This window comes from Cervus elaphus, chromosome 9 (genome assembly GCF_910594005.1).
Source record: "Cervus elaphus chromosome 9, mCerEla1.1, whole genome shotgun sequence".
Taxonomy (NCBI): domain Eukaryota; kingdom Metazoa; phylum Chordata; class Mammalia; order Artiodactyla; family Cervidae; genus Cervus; species Cervus elaphus.
Window position 1 is genome coordinate 13,457,630 of NC_057823.1, and position 22,054 is coordinate 13,479,683.

Here is a 22,054-nt window from a genome sequence, read left to right on the forward strand (position 1 = left end):
AGTCCTTTGTCAGTTGTTTCATTTGCATCATTTGCAAATATTTTCTCCCATTATGAGGGTTGTCTTTTCATCTTGTTTATGGTTTCCTTTGCTATGCAAAAGCTTTTAAGTTTAATTAGGTCCCACTTTTTATTTTAATTTTATTTTCATTACTCTAGGAGAAGAACAGGATAAAAAGATCTTGCTGTAATTTATGTGAGAGTTCTACTTATGTTTTCCTCTAAGAGTTTTATAATGTCTGGCCTTACATTTAGGTCTTTAATACATTTTGAGTTTATTTTTGTATATGATGTTAGGGAGTGTTTAATATCATTCCTTTACAAGTAGCTGTCTAGTTTTCCCAGAACCACTTACTGAAAAGATTGTCTTTTCTCCATTGATATATTATTTTTATTGTGTCAATATTGTTCTGCAACACTCTATATGTTTTACGTGTATGACACATTTCTATGTTTTATACTCTACAATCTGTTTACCACTGATAATTGGATTTCCATCCATCACCATACGGTCGAACCACTTTGCCCATTTCACCTCTCCCCAAGCTCATCTTTTCTCCTCTGTCAGTACTCCATTATCTTCATCTATGGGGAGAGGGCATTTGTTTGATTTAGGTAGTTCATTTATTTTGTTTGTTTATTGGTTTGTTAAATTCCACATGCGAATGAAATCAGACTGTATTTGTCTTTCTCCATCTGACTTCTTTCACTTAGCATAATAAACCCAGCATCCATTCATGTTGTAACAAATAGGAAGATTTCCTCATTTTTATGGCTAGGTAGTACTGCATGGCTGGTGTGTATGTGTGTGTATCACATCTTCTTTATCCTTTGATAGGCACTTAGTATGCCTCCATATCTTTGCCATTGCAAATAATGCTGCAGTGAACATAAAAGTCTGCACATCATTTTGAGTTAGTGTTTTTGTAGTCTTTATAATTACCCAGGCACGGGATAGCTGGATCACATAGTAGCTCTATTCTTAATGTTTCTGAAGGTCTCAATACTGTCTTCCATAGTGATTGCATCAGTTTACATTCCTAGCAACAGTGTATAAGAGTTCCTTTTTCTCCACATTCTCACTGACAGTGATTATTACATGTGTGTTTGATAAGAGCCATTCTAACAAGTGTGCTGGAATGTCTCGCTGTGGTTTTGATTTACATTTCCCTAACATTAGTGATACTGAACATTTTTCATGTGCCTGCTGATCATCCCTATGACTTCTCTAGAAAATGTCTCTTTAGTCCTGTGCCATTTTTAAATTAGGCTGTTGGTGGCAGAGATGTGATCAAATGCACACTGGTACTCGCAATAAATTCCTATGCTGGACCATAAAGAAATCTGAATGCCAAAAATTGACGCTTTCGAATTGTGGTGCTGTAGAAGACTCTTGAGACTGCCTTGGATAGCAAGGAGATCAAACCAGTCAATCTTAAAGGAAACCAACCCTGAACATTCACTGGGAGAATGATGCTGAAGCTGAAGCTCCAATAGTTTGGCCACCTGGTGCGAAGAGCTGACTCCTTGGAAAAGACTGTTTCTGGGAAAGATTGAGGGCAGGAGAAGTGGGTGACAAGGGCAAAATGGTTGGATAGCATCACCAACTAGGTGACATGAGTTTGAGCAAATTCAGGGAGATAGTGAAGGACTGGGAACCTTGGCACGCTGCAGTTCATGGGGTCACAAATAGTTCGACATGACTTAGCAACTGAACAACTCACAACAAATTATGCTGGTAAAAATTGATGTCGACCTGCATCAGATGGTTTCTGGATCACTGGCCTTTCTAGATAGTTTAGCAAAAAAGTCAGAAAACTTTCCCTATAAAATGCAAGATAGTAGATATTTTGGTTTTGTGGGTCAAACAGTCTCAGTTGCAGTTTTTCATCTCTGTCCTTCTAGTTCAAAAGCAGCCACAGAAAAGACATAAGAAAATGACTGCAACTCTGACCCGGTAAAACACATTTCCAAAATCAGACAGCAGCCCAGTGTGGACCACAGGCTGCAGTAAACCAACCCCTGTCTGTGTAGCTCTCTCTTTGGTTCTTCCTGGTGGATCCATCTAACATGATCCTAACACCTCCCAAATCTCACACAATTCTTAACTGGGATCAAGTACCAATTCTATCATTTCTACCAATGTGAACTTCAGTTACTGACTCTGTATCCTTGTGCCTCAGATGCCTGATCTGTAATCATTTGATTACCTATGTTGTCATGAGGAATAAATTGTATAATGCACATGAGTCCAGCCATAGCAGTGTCAGGTTTACTGTTGTTCTCTCTCTCTGTCAATCACCCTCTCTCCCTCTCTCTCTTCTTGTCTGTCCCCAACTTTTTTCATCCTATCTACACCTACTCATCCTTCACCTCTCATCATAAACACAACAGAATTCTCTCAGGGAACCCTTCCCAGTATCAAAACCTCCTACAGGTCTAACTAGGTTATAGATCCACCTACATGTTCCTAAAACTCCTCATATTTGATCGTAAGTTTCATTCACTTTAATTGTTTCTATTGTCTAACTATCAACAAGCCTACAGAGCTAGAAACTCCTTGAAGAAAGAGATCACTCTTTTAATCATAACTCGATCTTCAGAGCCAAGTACTGACCCTGATAGAGAAAGGGAGACTCTATATTTGTCTCATAAACCATAAGTTAATTTTTATTGATTTTTTCTTTAAAACATGTACATTTTTTATCTGCCAGCATATGAGGGCCAAGATTTAAAAGGGCTTTTTAAAATAAATTTATATTTATTTAAAACCACTTTTTTACATTGTGATTTACATGGGGAAAGCTGCACATGATTAATATGTATAACCTGACAAATTGGGAATAAGTATACACCCATGGCCTTTACTAATAGCAAGGACATACATAAGCTTTCAGTTATGCAAAATAATAAGTTCAGGAAGTCTCCTATAGAGCATAGTGCCTATAGCTAATATTGTGTTGTGTATTGAAATGTGCCAAGGGTGATCTTATGTGAAATATTCTGACCAAAAAAATAAACAATAATAACTATGATTAATAATAATAATAAAGGAGTCAGGAAAGACTTTGAGGAATGAGAGATATGTTCATCTATCAATTCTTTATCCACAAAGGCTAATATACTCTTGATTCTCAACCACCTCTCTTAGATGCTGGCTCAGCACAGAAAAAGGATTTGTATGGACATTTCTTGGCCCTGTCTGCACCATCTTCTCTGTGAGTAATGGATGACATCAGAGGATCTTTCCTCCCTGGCTGAGGGTAAATTAAAAGCACAAGCAAAAAGAAGGCTACGGACAGGGTGACCGATTATTCTAGTTAGCTCAGGAGTGGGAGGGTCCCAGGATGCAGAAATTTCCATTTTAAAACCAGGAAGAAGCATTTCCTTAGACATGGCACTCTCAGTGTTTAAACATGTAAATCTCCATGCAAACTGAGTTACTGGGAGTTCGGTCTGGTTTTCTATGACTGTTACGAAATACAAACCCTTCCTACCTGCTGATTTAGATGTTGGATGAGCCACAAGGAAGGATTAGCAGATGTGGATGCACTTAATACCACTTGTAATGTTTCTGCAGATTAATTTAGTTTTCTTCCTGATAACATTCTGGATTGTGAAAAAGAAGCTCTCCTCACTCAACAGTGATGTGTCTACTCTCCGGAAGACTAGGTGAGATACATCAGAGGTACACATCGCCACCCTATCCGACCACAACCCCTCAACCCTGCACCATTAAAAAGCATGGTCCAGGAGCAAGGACATAGAGTTCCAAGCTCCTGATGTCCGTTCACAGGATTTCAGGGGGACTTGAGAGGAGGAGTTCAGCCACCCTTCTTGGAAGCTCGAATACTGTTTTGTTGCTGATAGCCAAGTCAAAAATATTCCATTCATCTTTAACCCAAGAATGGAACTATCTTAGCTACTGAGGAAATTGATTTTGTTCTAATAAACAGGGATTACCACCATGACCCTGTGAGAAAAGTCTTGAGAATATGTATATCCTTATAAATCCCTTACATACCTGACACAGGCCCCAGCATGCCCTTTCATGCCCATGTCTTTACTCATGTTTGTCCCACTACCCTCATCTGCCCTGCTCTTCCTGGTGAAGTCAGGTTGATCATCCACATATCATATCTTCTAAGAAGCCAAGGATATCCTTTGCTTTCTTTTTACTTACACAGAATGAATCATCTGACAAACCTTGCTCTGGGTCAATTCATGGAGATGGAAAAGATAGGGGCATCATTGGAGGGACCAGGGCAGAGGGACCTTCAATTTCACAAGTATAATTGACCGTTTGTATTTCTCTTCCCACTAGGTGGTAAGGTTTGTGAAATCAGAAATCTTGCCTTTGTTATTTTTAATGCACAGGACCAGCACAAAGCCATGTGCACAGAGCATCCACAGTAATATTAGTTGATTGAAACTGGGAATATTCATCCTATTACTGAAAGCCACATTGTAAAGTTTCACTACCAACTTCAGTCTAAGATAATATGCCATTCCAGAACCAAAAAAAAAAAAAAGAAAAATTCTTTTAGATAATCATTCACAGTAAAGGTCAGAACGGCCACAACTTAGTCACAGGCATTCTTTGAGTTGAAAAGAGATGGACTTGACTGTGTTGATCACGGTGCATTGTGAACCTTTTTTGTCCTCCTACTCAGGATGCTAACATTCAAAGCCACAGCTCAGCTCTTTATCTTGGGATGTACATGGTGTCTGGGAATCCTGCAGGTGGGACCAGCTCCACAAGTCATGGCCTACCTCTTCACCATCATCAACAGCCTGCAGGGTTTCTTCATCTTCCTGGTGTACTGCCTCCTCAGCCAGCAGGTACCACTGTCTAACTCCTGCTCAGGACTCTTCTCATCCTCATTTGTCTCTGTGAGCTGATGCAGAGCATGCTTTGTCTCTATAGGTGCAAGAGCAATACAAGATATGGTTCAAAGGGATCAAGAAAAAGAAAACTGAGTCTGAGGAGTACACACTCTCCAGCAGGGCCATGTCGGAACCCTCTAAACACAGTGAGGTAAGATCATGCATTGCCTCAGAGCACTTCACTGATTGATTCATTGAGCAGTACATGCCTATCATACTGGACAATTGGGTATAAAGCAGGTGATAACTTACGATAACTCACACTGGTTTACATCTAAACTCACTCAGGACATTCCTCTGTCATGAAAGAATGTCTTCCTTTGACTTCTGCTCATTGCATTTCTTTTTTTTTTTTAATTTTTTTTCATTTATTTTTATTAGTTGGAGGCTAATTACTTTACAATATTGTAGTTGCTTTTGTCATACATTGACATGAATTAGCTATGGGTTTACATGTATTCCCCATCCCGATCCCCCCTCCCACCTCCCTCTCCACCCGATTCCTCTGGGTCTTCCCAGTGTACCAGCCCTGAGCACTTCCTCATGCATCCAACCTGGGCTGGTGATCTGTTTCACCCTAGATAATATACATGTTTTGATGCTGTTCTCTTGAAACATCCCACCCTCACCTTCTCCCACAGAGTCCAAAAGTCTGTTCTGTACATCTGTGTCTCTTTTTCTGTTTTTCATATAGGGTTATCATTACCATCTTTCTAAATTCCATATATAAGTGTTAGTATACTGTAATGGTTTTTACCTTTCTGGCTTACTTCACTCTGTATAATGGGCTCCAGTTTCATCCATCTCATTAGAACTGATTCAAATGAATTCTTTTTAATGGCTGAGTAATATTCCATGGTGTATATGTACCACAGTTTCCTTATCCATTCGTCTGCTGATGGGCATCTAGGTTGCTTCCATGTCCTGGCTATTATAAACAGTGCTGCGATGAACATTGGGGTGCACGTGTCTCTTTCAGATCTGGTTTCCTCGGTGTGTATGCCCAGAAGTGGGATTGCTGGGTCACATGGCAGTTCTATTTCCAGTTTTTCAAGAAATCTCCACACTGTTTTCCATAGCGGCTGTACTAGTTTGCATTCCCACCAACAGTGTAAGAGGGTTCCCTTTTCTCCACACCCTCTCCAGCATTTATTGCTTGCAGACTTTTGGATAGCAGCCATCCTGACTGGCATGTAATGGTACCTCATTGTGGTTTTGATTTGCATTTCTTAGATAATGAGTGATGTTGAGCATCTTTTCATGTGTTTGTTAGCCATCTGTCTGTCCTCTTTGGAGAAATGTCTGTTTAGTTCTTTGGCCCATTTTTTGATTGGGTCATTTATTTTTCTGGAGTTGAGCTGCAGGAGTTGCTTGTATATTTTTGAGATTAATCCTTTGTCTGTTGCTTCGTTTGCTATTATTTTCTCCCAATCTGAGGGCTGTCTTTTCACCTTGCTTATAGTTTCCTTTGTTGTGCAAAAGCTTTTAAGTTTCATTAGGTCCCATTTGTTTATTTTTGCTTTTGTTTCTAATATTCTGGGATGTGGGTCATAGAGGATCTTGCTGTGATTTATGTCGGAGAGTGTTTTGCCTATGTTTGCTCATTGCATTTCTATGCTCATCTTGACTCTCCTACGTAACTATCTTCTTACTCTCCACCTGGGTTGAGCACCCACTTTGTCCATGCAGCATGGACTTTTTCATGCTCAAACACTTAAGGAAAAGAATAGTCCTGTGTTAAGCTCAATAAGAAAACTCTGGATCTGAAGCAGAGATGCACAAGCTAACCAGAGTCACAGGACCATCATTTATCTCATGTCAACCCCAGGACCCCTCTATATGCATGTGTGTGCCAAAATGCTTCAGTCACGTTTGACTCTTGTGATCCTATGGACCATAACCTACCAGGCGTCTCTGTCCATGGGATTCTCCAGGCAAGAATACTGGTGTGGGTTGCTATGCCCTTCTCCAGGGGATCTTCCCAACCCAAGTGTTGAATTCTTGTCTCCCGAATCTTTCTGCATTGGCAGATGGGTTCTTTACCAATAGTGCCACCTGGGAGGCCACCCCTGTATATAGAAAACAGTAAATACATGGTTTGTGTAGTCATAAAAGTAAAGTGAAATAAGGATTACATTAGATTGGAGAATTTCCTTAAAAGTATGTAATCATTCCTGGGATTTGCAGCACACACAAATAATGCAAAACATCAGAGAATCACAGGAGTCATAGAGAGATCCTGGCAGTGTGAATCTTACCAAGAATTTATATTTTTGAGTTCACAAAAACAGTTCTCATGTTTTCTGTTCATATATTCTTCACATCACCATATTACCATGTTTCCATTCAAAGCACTGAGACCCATGGGGTCTATATGAATTGCACAAGGACTTCAGCCCACCCTTTCTCTCAATGTTTTCACTCTCTCATAGTGTCAATTGATGCACAGAAGTTTCAATTTTTAATTGATCTATCTATTTTAATTGGGGGCTAATTACTTTACAATATTGTGGTGGTTTTTGCTGTACATTGACATGAATCAGCCACAGGTGTACATGTATCCACCCTCTCAAGTCCCCTCCCACATTCCTCCCCATCCCATCCCTCTGGGTTGTCCCAGTGCAGCATCTTTGACTGCCCTGTTTCATGCATCAAACTCGGACAGGTGATCTGTTTCACATATGGTAATATACATGTTTCAATGCTATTCTCTCAAATCATCCCATCCTCGCCTTCTCCCACAGAGTCCAAAAGTCTGTTTTTACATCTGTGTTTTTCAGATCACCAGCCCAGGCTGGATGCATGAGACAAGTACTCTGGCCTTGTGCACTGGGAAGACCCAGAGGAATCGGGTGGAGACAGAGGTGGGAGGGGGGTTCGGGATGGGGAATACATGTAAATCCATGGCTAATTCATGTCAATGTATGACAAAAACCACTACAATACTATAAAATAATTAGCCTCCAACTAATAAAAATAAATGGAAAAAAATTCTAATACATCTGTGTTTGTTTTGCTATGTAACATAAAGGATCATCATTACCATCTTTCTTAATTCCATATATATACATTAATATACTGCATTGGTGTTTTTCTTTCTGATCTACTTCACTATGAATGACAGGCTCCAGTTTCATCCACCTCACTAGAACTGATTCAATGCATTCTTTTCAATAGCTGAGTAATATTCCACTGTGTATATGTACACAGCTTTCTTATCAATTCAGCTGATGATGGACATCTAGGTTGCTTCCATGTCCTAGCTATTGTAAACAGTGGTGCGATGAACACTGGGGTACACGTGTCACTTTGAATTCTGGTTTCCTTGCTGTATATGCCCAGCAGTGGGATTACTGGGTTGTATGGCCGTTCTACTTCCAGCTTTTTAGGGAATCTCAACACTGTTCTCCATAGTGGCGGTACTAGTTTGCATTCCAAACAACAGTGTAAGAGGGGTCCCTTTTCTGCGCAACCTCTCCAGCATTTACTGTTTGTAGACTTTTTGATAGCAGCCATTCTGACTGGTGTGAGATGCTACCTCATTGTGGTTTTGATTTGAATTTCTCTGATAATGAGTGATTTGAGCATCTTTTCAAGTGTTTGTTAGCCATCTATATGTCTTTATGGAGAAATGTCTGTTTAGTTCTTTGGCCCATTTTTTGATTGGGTTGTTTATTTTTTGGAATTGAGCTGCATATTTCTGAGATTAATTCTTTGTCAATTGCTTCATTAGCTATTATTTTCTCCCATTCTTAAGGCTGCCTTTTCACCTTGCTTATAGTTTCCTTCGTTGTGCAAAAGCTTTGAAGTTTAATCAGGTCCCATTTATTTTTGCTTTTATTTCCATTACTCTGGGAAGTGGGTCATAGAGGGCCTTGCTGTGATTTATATCAGAGAGTGTTTTGCTTAAGTTTTCCTCTAGGAGTTTTATAGTTTCTGGTCTCAGATCTTTAATCCATTTTGAGTTTATTTTTGTGTATGGTGTTAGAAAGTGTTCTAGTTTCATTCTTTTACTGGTGGATGACCAGTTTTCCCAGCACCACTTGTTAAAGATATTGTCTTTTCTCCACTGTATACCTTTGCCTCATTTGTCAAAGATGAGATGTCCATAAGTGCATGGATTTATCTCTAGGCTTTCTATTTGTTCCATTAATCTATATTTCAGATTTTGTGCCAGTACCATACTGTCTTGATGACTGCAGCTTTGTCTGAAGTCAGGCAGGTTGATTCCTTAAGTTCCATTCTTCTTTCTCAAGATAGCTCTGGCTATTTGAGGATTTTGTATTTCCATACAAATTGTGAAATTATTCGTTCTAGTTCTGTGAAAAATACCATTGATAGCTTGATAGGAATTGCATTGAATCTATAGATTGCTCTGTGTAGTATACTCATTTTCACTATATTGATTCTTTTGATCCATGAACATAGTAGATTTCTCCATCTATTTGTGTCATTTTAGATTTCATTCATCAGTGTTTTATACTTTTCTTTATATAGGCCTTTTGTTTCTTTAGGTAGATTTATTCCTAAGTATTTCCTTCATTTCATCACAATGGTGAATGGAATTATTTCCTTAATTTCTCCTTCTGTTTTCTCATTGTTAGTGTATAAGAATGCAAGGGATTTCTGTGTATTAATTCTATGTCCTGCAACTTTTCTATATTCATTGATTAGCTCTAGTTATTTTCTAGTGGTGTCTTTAGGGTTTTCTATATGAAGGATCATGTCATCTGCAAACAGTGAGAGTTTTACTTCCTCTTTTCCAATCTGGATTCCTTTTATTTCTTTTTCTGCTCTGATTGTTGTGGCTAAGAATTCCAAAACTATGTTGAATAGTAGTGGTGAGAGTGGTCACCCTTGTCTTGTTTCTGACTTTAGGGAAAATCCTTTTGATGTTTTGCCATTGAGGATAATGTTTGCTGTGGTTTTATCATATATGGCTTTTATTATGTTGAGGTATGTTCCTACTGTTCCTGCTTTCCATTTATCATAAATGGATGCTGAATTTTGTTAAAGGCTTTCTCTGCATTTATTGAGATAATTATATGGTTTTCCTCCTTCAATTTTATCATATGGTGTATCACACTGATTGATTTGTGAGTATTGAAGAATCCTTGCATCCCTGGGATAAAACCCACTTCCTCATGATGTATGATCTTTTTAGCATGTTGCTGGATTCTGTCTGCTAAAATTCTGTTGAGGATTTTTGCATCTATGTTCATCAGTAACATTGGCCTGTCGTTTTCTTTTTATGGCATCTTTGTCTGGTTTTGTTATTAGGGTGATGGTGGCATAATAGAATGAGTTTGGGAGTTTACCTTCCTCTGTCATTTCCTGGAAGATTTTGAGTAGGATGGGTTTTAGCTCTTCTCTAAATTTTTCATAGAATTCACCTGTGAAGCCATGTGGTCCTGGGCTTTTATTTGTTGGAAGATTTTTTATTACAGTTTCGATTTCCATCCTTTGATAGGTCTGTTAAGGCTTTCTATTTCTTCCTGGTTCAGGTTTGGAAGGTTATACTTTTCTAAGAATTCATCCATTTCTTCCAAGCTCCATTTTATTGGCATATAGCTGCTGATAGTAGTCTCTTATGATCCTTTGTATTTCTGTGTTGTCTGTTGTGATTTCTCCATTTTCATTTCTAATTTTGTTGATTTCATTCTTCTCCCTTTTTTTCTTGATGAGGCTGGCTAATGGTTTGTCTGTCTTATTTATCTTCTCAAGAACTAGCTTTCAGTGTGGAGAAAAGGGAACTCTCTTACACTGTTGGTGGGAATGCAAACTAGTACAGCCACTATGGAGAACAGTGTGGAGATTCCTTAAAAAACTGGAAATAGAACTGCCATATGACCCAGCAATACCACTTCTGGGCATACACACTGAGGAAACCAGATCTGAAAGAGACACATGCACCCCAATGTTCATCGCAGCACTGGACATGGAAGCAACCTAGATGCCCATCAGCAGATGAATGGATAAGGAAGCTGTGGTACATATACACCATGGAATTTTACTCAGCCGTCAAAAGGAATTCATTTGAACCAGTCCTAATGAGATGGATGAAACTGGAGCCCCTTATACAGAGTGAAGTAAGCCAGAAAGATAAAGAACATTACAGCATACTAACACATATATATGGAATTTAGAAAGATGGTAACGATAACCCTATATGCAAAACAGAAAAAGAGACACAGAAATACAGAACAGACTTTTGAACTCTGTGGGAGAAGGTGAGGGTGGGATGTTTCAAAAGAACAGCATGTATACTATTTATGGTGAAACAGATCACCAGCCCAGGTGGGATGCATGAGACAAGTGCTCCGGCCTGGTGCACTGGGAAGACCCAGAGGAATCGGGTGGAGAGGGAGGTGGGAGGGGGGATCGGGATGGGGAATAAGTGTAAATCTATGGCTGATTCATATCAATGTATGACAAAACCCACTGAAATGTTGTGAAGTAATTAGCCTCCAACTAATAAAAAAATTTAAAAAAAAAAAAAAAAAAGAGGAGAGGCACGCCTTTCCCTGAGGAATCCAGGCATTTCTCATTACAGTAATAAGTACCCTCTTCCTTCTTATGAACCATACGGTAAAAGGTGATTGTTCCTCTTCCTTCTTATGAACCATACGGTAAAAGGTGATTGTTTGCAACTCTCTCTTTGATAGGGATCGTGTTACAGTATATATGCCCATGCCATGTTGATCAAAACACCTTTGCTCCATCAAAAAAAAAAAAAAAAACTGGAAATAGAACTGCCATATGACCCAGCAATCCCACTCCTGGGCATACACACCGAGGAAACCAGATCTGAAAGAGACACATGTACGCCAATGTTCATTGCAGCACTGTTTATAATAGCCAGGACATGGAAGCAACCTAGATGCCCATCAGCAGACAAATGGATAAGGAAGCTGTGGTACATATGCACTATGGAATATTACTCAGCCATTAAAAAGAAATCATTTGAATCAGTTCTAATGAGATGGACAAAACTGGAGCCCATTATAGAGTGAAGTATGCCAGAAAGATAAAGACCAATACAGTATACTAATGCATATATATGGAATTTAGAAAGATGGTAATGATAACCCTATATGCAAAACAGAAAAAGAGACACAGATGTATAGAACAGACTTTTGGACTCTGTGGGAGAAGGCGAGTGTGGGATGATCTGAGAGAACAGCACTGAAACAGGTATATTATCAAGTGTGAAACAGATCGCTAGTCCAGGTTGGATGCATGAGACAAGTGCTTGGGGCTGTTGCACTGGGATGACCCAGAGGGATGGGATGGGGAGGGAGGTGGGAGGGGAGTTCAGGGTGGGGAAGACATGTAAATCCATGGCTGATTCATGTCAATGTATGGCAAAAACCACTACAATATTGTAAAGTAAGTAGCCTCCAACTAATAAAAATAATTGGGAAAAAAATAAAACTGAATAGAACAACAACAACAAAAAAAAAAAAACAGCTTTTAGTTTTGTTGATTTTTGCTATAGTCACCTTTGTTTCTTTTTCATTTATTTCTGCCTTAATTTTTATGATTTCTTTCCTTCTACTAACTCTGGGGTTCTTCATTTCTTCTTTTTCTAATTGCTTTAGGTGTAAAGTTAGGTTATTTATTTCATTTTTCTCTTGTTTCTTGAAGTAAGCTTGGAATGTTATGGACCTTCCTCTCAGCATTGCTTTTACTGAATCCCATAGGTTTTGGGTTGTCATGTTTTCATTTTCCTTTGTTTCTCTGCATATTTTTATTTCCCTTTTTATATCTTCCATGATTTGTTGGTTAGTCAAATCATGTTGTTTAGTCTCCATATGCTTCTATTTTTAATAGTTTTTTCCTGTAGTTGATATCTAATCTTACCGCATTAGAATCAGAAAGAGGCTTGAAATGATTTTAATTTTTTGAATTTCCTAATGCTAGACCTATGGCCCAGAATGTGATAAATCCTGGAGAATGTTCCGTGTGCACTTGAGAAAAAGGTGAAATTCATTGTTTTGGGGTGAAATGTCCTATAGATATCAATTAGGTCTAACTGGTCCATTGTATCATTTAAAGTTTGTATTTCCTTGCTAATTTTCTGCTTGGTTTATCTATCCATACATGTGAGTGGGGTATTAAAATCTCCCATTATTATTGTGTTACTGTTAATTTCCCCTTTCATACTTCTTAGCATTTGCTTTACATATTGAGGTGCTCCTATGTTGAGTGTATATATATTTATAATTGTAATATCTTCTTCTTGGATTGATCCTTTGATCATTATGTAGAGTCCTTCTTTGCCTCTTTTCATGGCCTTTATTTCAAAGTCAATTTTATCTGATATGAGTATTACTACTCCTGCTTTCTTTTGGTCTCCATTTGTGTGAAATATTTTTTTCCAGCCCTTCACTTTCAGTCTGTATGTGTCCCTTGGTTTGAGGTGGGTCTGGTGGAGACAGCATATATAGGGGGCTTGTTTTTGTATCCAGTCTTTGCCTTTTGGTTTCAGCATTCAACCTATTTATATTTAAAGTAATTATTGATAAGTATGATCCTCCTACCATTTACTTTGTTGTTTGGGGTTCGGGTTTATACAACTTTTCTGTGTTTTCTGTCTAGAGAAGATCATTTAGCACTTATTGAAGAGCTGGTTTGGTGGTACTGAGTTATCTCAGCTTTTGCTTGTCTGTAAAGCTTTTGATTTCTCCTTCATATTTGAATGAGATCCTTGTAGGGTATAGTAATCTGGGTTGTAGGATTTTTCTGTTTCATCACTTTAAGTATGTCCTGCCATTCTCTTCTGGCCTGAAGACTTTCTATTGAAAGATCAGCTGTTATCCTTATGGGATTCCCCTGTGTGTTATTTGTTGCTTTTCTCTTGCTGCTTTCAATATTTGCTTTTTGTGTTTGATCTTCATTAGTTTGATTAGCATGTGTCTTGGGGTGTCTTGCCTTGGGTTTATCCTGTTTGGTACTCTCTGGATTTCTCGGGCTTGGATGGATATCTCCTTCCCCGTTTTGGGGAAGTTTTCAACTATTCTCTCCTCAGGTATTTTCTCATGCCTTTTCTTTTTGTCTTCTTCTTCTGGAACTCCTATGATTCGAATGTTGGGGTATTTAACATCATCCTGGAGGTCTCTGAAGTTGTCCTTATTTCTTCTAATTATTTTTTTCTTTTTTTCTTCTCTGTTTCATTTATTTCCACCGTTCTATCTTCCACCTCACTTATGCTATCTTCTGCCTCAGTTATTCTACTGTTGGTTCCCTCCAGAGTGCTTTTGATCTCAGCTATTGCATTATTCATAATTTATTGTCTCTTCTTTATTTCTTCTAGATCCTTGTTAAACATTTCTTCCATCTTCTCAATCCTTGTCTAAAATTTATTTATCTGTAACTCCATTTTTTTTTTCAAGATTTTGGATCATCTTTACTATCATTATTCCGAATTCTTTTTCAGGTAGACTCCCTATCTCCTCCTCTTTTGTTTGGTCTGGTGGGCATGTATCATGTTCCTTTACCTGCTGAATATTTCTCTGCCTTTCCATTTTGTTTAGCTTGCTCTGTTTGGGGTGGCCTTTCTGTATGCTGGAAGTTTGTGGTTCCTCTCTATTGTGGATCCTGCTCCCTGTGGACTAGTGGCTTGTCAAGGTTTCCTGGTTAGGGGAGCTTGCATCTGTGTTTGGTGGGTGGAGCTGGATCTCTTCTCTCTGGAGTGCAATGAAGTGTCCAGTGGTGAGTTTTGGGGGTGTCTGAGGGCTTGGTATGGCTTTGAACAGCCTGTCTTTTAATTCACAGGTCTGTGTCCCTGCTTTGCCGGAGAGTTAGCATGGTATGTCTTGTTCTGGAACTTGTTGGCTCTTGGGTGGAGCTTGGTTTCAGTGTAGGTATGGAGGCTTTTGGATGAGCTCTTGTGTATTAATGTTCCCTGGAATCAGGAGTTCTCTGATGTTCTCAAGTTTGGGAGTTAAGTCTCCTACCTCTGGCTTTCAGTCTTATTCTAACAGTAACCTCAAGACTTCTCCATCCACAGCACAAGTGATAAAACTTCTAGGTTAATGGTGAAACAATTCTCCCCAGTGAGGGACACCCAGAGAAGTTCACAGAGTTACACGGAGAAGAGAAGAGGGAGGAGGGAGATAGAAGTGACCAGGAGGAGAACAGGGAGAGTCAAAATGGGAGACAGCAATCTAGCCAGTAATCAAATCCATATGTGCTCTCCACAGTCTGGAACACCCAGAGAGATTCAGAGTTATATAGAGAAGATAAGAGAGATGAGGAAGATAGAGGTGACCAGGAGAAGAGGGAGGAGTCAAAAGAGGAGAGACAAATCTAGCAAGTTATCAGTTTCCTAAGTGTTCTCCACAGCCCAGAACATCCAGAGAGATTCACAAAGTTAAGTAGAGAAGAGAAGGGAGAGGGAGGAGATAGAGGTGACCTGGAGATGAAAGGGAGAGTTCAAAGGGGAGAGAGCAATCAAGCCAGTAATCAACAACCCTAAGTGAGGGTCTTTTGTTGCAAGGTAACAGTAGGTTGTAAAAATGAAAACTAAAGGAGTAATAAAGAGCATAAATTTTAAAAAAACTAAAAAGTGATGATAGCAAAAGTATATCTAGGAATTTCTCTGGAGCTGTTGTGAGTAGTGTGGAGTCAGTTCAGTTTCAGATAGTTCATTGTTCCAGCTTGTACTTGTTCTCAAGTTCTAAAGGCCCCCTCCAATGCTTAGTCAGTGTTAACTACAGGGTTTTAATCTGTTGCACCTGTCACTTCCGGAGTGGTTCCCTCTTCTTTGTTCATTTTGGCTTCCTCTGTTTGCAAGTCTCTTTGGTGTCTAATTTCTGCCCTGACACAAGGGGGTGAAGGTGGTCACTTATTTAGGCTCACTTGTTCAGTTGTGTTGTGGGGAGGGAGAAACACCACAAACAAATATGTGTGGGGAGTGCTCACAGTGTATGGACCACACTGGGTTTGTCCCAGGTCACAGCAGCATGTGCTTTCCCGGTCTACACTGCTCAGGCTCCCGGGTGCTCTGCAGGGCACTGTCCAAAGTGGGCCCTGCGTTTCGTGTACTTCCCAGGTCTAAACTGCTCAGGTTCAGGTTCTCAGGTACTCCACAAGGGCACAGACTCGATTGGGCATGCATTTTGTGCCCTTCCCAGGTCCAAGCAGCTCAGGCAACCAGGTGCTTTGCAAGCGCACTGCCCCAGATGTTCCATGCGTCTTAATCACCTCCCAGTCCCAGCTTGGTTTCCCAGGTGCAGCATGAGAGCACAGCCTCATGTGTGCTGTGTGTCTCCTCTGGGGAGCTGATGTCAGGCTGCAAGCTTCCTGGCAGATGTCAACCATCCAGGATCCCAGGAAGATGTGGTTAGCAACCGGGAGCCTGCTCACAGTTTGGTGAAGGATGCTGAGATTGCAGCGACCCCTTGCCTTCCACCTCTGCCTGTCATATGCCTACCTCTCTGCCTCCAGCACGGTGGCCTGTGCACAACCAGATTGGTGGATCTGAGCTTCTGGGCTACTTCTCCACTGGCAGTTGTGGTTAAGTGCCTACTCTATGGGTTTTCTTTTTTTTTTTTTTTTTTCCACCCAGTTATGTTGCCCTCTGAGATTCCAAATCTCCCCACAGACCTGCCTGTGAGAGGGCTTCCTACTGTTTAGAAACTTCTCCTTAACGACTCTCCCCACCCCCCATGATGGGTCTCTGCCCCTAACTCTTTTGTCTCTCTTTTTGTCTTTTATATTTTGTCCTACCTCCTTTCGAAGAGAATGGACTGCATTTCTGGGTGCCTGATGTCCTCCACCAGCATTCAGAAGTTGTTTTGTGGAAGTTGCTCAGCATTCAAATGATCTTTAGATGAATTTGTGGAGGAGAAAGTGGTCTCCCCGTCCTATTCCTCCACCATCTTGGGACCATCCCCCAGAAGTTTTTATTTTTGAAGAAATCCAATTTCTCTATTTTTTGTTCACTTGTCCTTTGAAAGTCTGATCTTAAAACAATGGCCTACCACAAGGTCACAAAAATTTTGATGCATGTTTTTTCCAAGACTTCAGTACTTTTAGAAATATGCGTATAGGTATTGTCTATAGTAATTGTATGTAAGCATTGCTTATAGTAATATAGTTTTACATATAGTAACTGTTTCCCAGGTGGCGCTAGTGGTAAACAATCTACCTGCAATGCAGGAGACCCAGGTTCAATCCCTGGGTCAAGACGATCCCCCAGAGGAGGAAATGGCAACCAACTCCAGAATTCTTGCCTGTGGAATACCATGGACAGTGGAGCCTGACGACCTACAGACAATGGAATCACAAAGAATTGGACATGATTGAGCAACTAACACTCTCACTTTCATAGGTATATGAATTTGTAATTAACATTTTAATGGTATGAGTTTTATATTTTTTTGTGAGGTCCACATTCTTTAGCATGTAGATATGCAGTTGTCCCAGCATCATTTCTTAAAACGGTATTCTTTCTCCCAGTGAACTGTACTAAAAACCTTGTCAAAATAAGTTACCCTAAATATAAGTGCTCATGTCTGTACTCTAGGTTCTTTCATTCATATATCTTGATTCCAGTATTTTGTAGTAAATTTCACTTTGGAGAATTGGCTCTATCAGTAAGTTTTTCTCAAGATTTTTTTTAACTATTTGTAACCCCATAGTCCCATGTAAATTGTAAGAGATGCTTGTCAGTTTCTGAGAAAAGACAGCTGAGATGTTGAGAAGGATTGTGTTGAGTCTATAGATCAATTTGGGGGAATGCTGCCATGTTAACTATATTGCCTTCTGATCCATGATCATGGAAAGTTTATTTATTTCTTTGAGTCTTCTTTGACTTCTTTTGACTATGTTTTATAGTTTTTGATGTAAAAGTCTAGCACTTTCTAACAAAGTATTATTTTTCACCCTTTTCTTCTCAGGATAAATGAATCAGTCAGTAAATCAGATGATCTGGTATCCTGGACAATGAGGAAAATTCTGAACTGTCATCTCTGTGAGGGGAAAAGAAAAAAACACACTTTTTCGTGTTTGTTACCAGTAATTCTTCATGGAACCATTGTGAAAGAAAGCATAGAGGGAACGTCTTATATTCAGATTGCTGGAGAATTTGGGTTTTCTGTTCCATATGGGATGCTTACTTCACTCACAGCATAATCAAGGAGCTATGACCCAATTCCCCAGTTGCCTTGGATTAAATCACCTGCTTCAACCTTTTTTTCTACAAAGTTCCTCTAATTGAAGATATATGGCAAGGGAAATGAGCTTCAGAAGTCAAACTTAAAATACAGTAAGAGAGGGAATAAGGTCAAACCCTACATAGAGGGTAAACAACTAATATGGTTTCCCAAGATTTTTCTGGATTATGTCCTAAAAAAGCATTTGAGTTACAGGCAACCTAGGACAGATGGTCTCCATACATACATGCTTCAACTTCTTCACGCTCCACTTCTAAAATTGCTAACTTGTTCATTAGAAAAATATATATTTGTACTCACCATATGCTCCACTAAATTAAGAGATTTTCAGTTTCTAATTTCACTTACATGATAAATAAAGTGCTTGATCAGAGTAAAATCAGAACCCTGTGAATAAAATCTCTTAATTTGTGTATCTAGTAAACTGAGTTGGGCGAAAAAAAGATGTATATTGTTACTGCACAGTTTTGTTTTGTTTACATATATAACAAATTATTTCTTTCTCAGAATGTGACCTATGCAAGAGCTAAACCAGAGGATTACATCTACAATAAATGTCCTGCAAAACCCAATAATCTCTTTGTATCACTTTAAACAAAATGGAAAATGACTGTAAGTTATCATAATATATAAAATTTAAAATGTCCATGAGTTGTTGTTGTTTAGTCACTGAGTTATGTCTGACCCTTTTGAAACCCTATGGAATGTAGCCCACCAGGTTCCTCTGTCCATGGGATTTCCCAGGCAAGAATACCGGAGTGGATTGCCATTTCCTTCTCCAGGGGATCTTCCCATCCCAGGGGTCAAACCCACATCTCCTGCATTGGCAGGTGGATTCTTTTCCACTGAGCCACCTGGGTACTGCTGTTCTTCAATCAGTAAGCCATGTCCGACTCTGCAACCCCATGGACTGCAGCAGACCAGGCTTCCCTGTCCCTCATCATCTCCCAGAGTTAGCCCAACTTCTTGTCCACTGAGTCAATGATGCCATCCAACCATCTCATCCTGTCTTCCTCTTCTGCTTCTGCCTTCAGTTTTTCACAACATCAGGGTCTTTTCCAATGAGTCAGCTATTTGTATCAGGTGGCCAAGTATTGGAGTTTCATCTTCAGCATCTGTCCTTCCAAAGAGTATTCAGGGTTGATTTCATTTAAGATTGACTGGTTTCATCACCTTGCTTTCCAAGGGACTCCCAAGAGTCTTCTCCAGCACCACAGTTCAAAAGCATCAATTCTTCAATGCTCTGACTTCTTTATTGTCCAGGCTCACATCCTTAGATGACTACTGAAAAGACCATAACCTTGACTATACAGACCTTTGTCAGCAAAGTGATGTCTTTGCTTTTTAATACACTGTCTAGGTTTGTCATAGCTTTCTTGCCAAGAAACAATTGTCTTCTAGTTTCATGGCTGTAGTCACTATCTGCAATGATTTTAGAGCCCAGGAAGAGGAAATATGTCCCTGCTTCCACCTTTTCCCCTTTTATTTGACTTGATGTAATGGGACCAGAAAGCTGAGCACCGAAAAATTGATGCTTTTGAACTGTGGTGTTGGAAAAGACTCTTGAGAGTCCCTTGGACCACAAGGAGATCCAACCAGTCCATCCTAAAGGAGATCAGTCCTGGGTGTTCATTGGAAGGACTAATGCTGAAGCTGAAACTCCAATACTTTGGCCTGGCCACCTCATGTGAAGAGTTGACTCATCGGAAAAGACCCTGATGCTGGGAGAGATTGGGGGCAGGAGGAGAAGGGGATGACAGAGGATGAGATTCCTGGATGGCATCACCGACTCGATGGACATGAGTTTGAGTAAACTCTCGGAGTTGGTGATGGACAAGGAGTCCTAGCATGCTGTGATTCATGGGGTCACAAAGAGTCAGACACGACTGAGCTACTGAACTGAACTGAATGGGACCAGATGCCACGATCTTAGTTTTTTAATATTGAGTTTTAAGCTGGCATTTTCCCTCTCCTCTTGACCTTCTTACAGGATTCTCAGGAGACAGTTAAGATGGTCTGATATCCACAACTCTTTAAGTTTTCCCAATTTGTTATGATTCACACAGTCAAAGACTTTAGAATAGTCAATGAAACAGAGGCAAAAGTTTTGGGGGGAATTACCTTGCTTTCTCTATGATCCAGTGAATGTTGATAATTTTATCTCGTTTACTCTGCATTTTCTACACCCAGCTTGAACATCTGGAAGTTGCCGGTTCATGTAATGCTGAAGCCTCACTTGAGGATAGTGATAAGAAAAGTATCAGCCAATAAATATGGAAGATATGACAGAAATAGATCATGATAACTCTACAGTATTTAGTAAATCACCACTAAAAGTACAAGGGAAAATCTTGTTGAAAGACAAGTCTATCCCACAGAATTTCCTAAGAGATAACTGATTAATTATGAGGAACAAAGTGTTATTTTACACTGTTAGATTAGACAACCACCAGATGAATTAATAACCAATCTCAACATCAAAAGTATGTCTGACATTTTATATTTCCTGATAAAACATGACTCTACAACATCTCACTTATGAAATAAAGGATTGTGACAAATCAGTCTAACCTAAATCCAATCCAGGCTTTAGGTGTTGGAGAAGACTCTTGAGGGTCCCTTGGACAGCAAGGAGATCAAACCAGCCAATTGTAAAGGAAATCAGTCCTGAATATCGACTGGAAGGACTGATGCCATAGCTGCTTTCAAGCTACAATTTCAAGTTGAGTGCTTGTGAAAAAGAGGGATGGGGAGGGATGTGGGAGAGGGGATCAGGATGGGGAACACATGTAAATCCATGGCTGATTCTTGTCAATGTATGGCAAAAACCACTACAATATTGTAAAGTAATTAGCCTCCAACTAATAAGAATAAATGAAATTAATTAATTAATTAAAATCCAAAAAAAAGAGAGAATGCAAGATCACAAAGCCGAAAATACTTACCTTCCAGCCAATTCTAGAAAAAGCTTATAGGAACCTGTTATTCATGACCAGACTTTCAGTACACATGAAATACAGGAGAAAGGCACACAAGTTAAATGACATCATGAGGAAACAATTAGGCAAATGCAGACTCTTCTAATGTCAGTATCCTTATAAAAGGTGCATAAGGCTATCTTAGATCAAAGTGACAAAAGTGACATGACAGTCAAGTTTCATGTCAATTTTAGTAGGCTTCTGGTTTGGATATATATTACAAAAATATCTGGGAGACAACTGGGGTAATTTGAATATGCATCAGATATTTAAAGTTACTTTCAAATTATTTTCTTCGCTGAAATACTAGTATTATAATTATGCAGATCTTATTCTATAAATTCTTCAATATTTGATGAAGACATTGTAAAGAATAAAGTTTTATAATGTCTCCACTGAAAGTCAAGTATTAACAGCAAAATAAACATACGTGTATAAACATTATGAAAGATTTTATAATGTGGTACTGTGTTAATAATTGTGGTCTCAGGGTGTAGTCTATATAAGATTTTAGTATGTCATTGCACCAGATTCTATGTTTAAAATTACACTGAAATCTATCATAAAAGTAAATAAATGTATAATCAGTTATCAATTCCTTAAAAACATACATACTCATAACTTTTCAGGTTTACAAAATATGTCTTTTTTTATACAAAACTAACTTTGTAAATTGCTATAAATATATGAACTTGTTTGACACTATGTTGATGATTTAAAGTGTAAAACTTAAAAATAAAGCAAAAATTTTAAAATATTGAAGAAAATAGAGGGTATTCACACATCTGGCTAAGAAATAGAAAATGGAAAAAGGTAATACCAAACTAGTAATGAGAAATAGTCCTAGAAACTACAAAGTCATATGTCTTTGGACGCAGAGAGAGCTGATATACAAAGTAACCTAAACTCTAAGAAAAAATCATCCACAGAGATACCATCAGGAACACTGGTTGACATATGCAGTGCACACAGACACAAAATGATGTGACTATTACAGAAATGGTTGAGG

At 39.1% G+C, this 22,054-nt stretch overlaps 1 protein-coding gene across 1 annotated transcript in view; it reads left to right on the forward strand.

Annotated features, from left to right (window-relative positions):
* Positions 1–5,076, forward strand: part of LOC122699352 (adhesion G protein-coupled receptor E2-like) — a 34,993-nt gene extending 29,917 nt beyond the window's left edge. The window contains exons 15-18 of the mRNA XM_043911183.1: positions 3,151–3,217; positions 3,580–3,671; positions 4,673–4,841; positions 4,927–5,076. Coding sequence (XP_043767118.1) covers positions 3,151–3,217; positions 3,580–3,671; positions 4,673–4,841; positions 4,927–5,076 — 478 coding nt within the window. The remainder of the gene's footprint in view (positions 1–3,150; positions 3,218–3,579; positions 3,672–4,672; positions 4,842–4,926) is intronic.
* Positions 5,077–22,054: the final 16,978 nt, after the last annotated feature.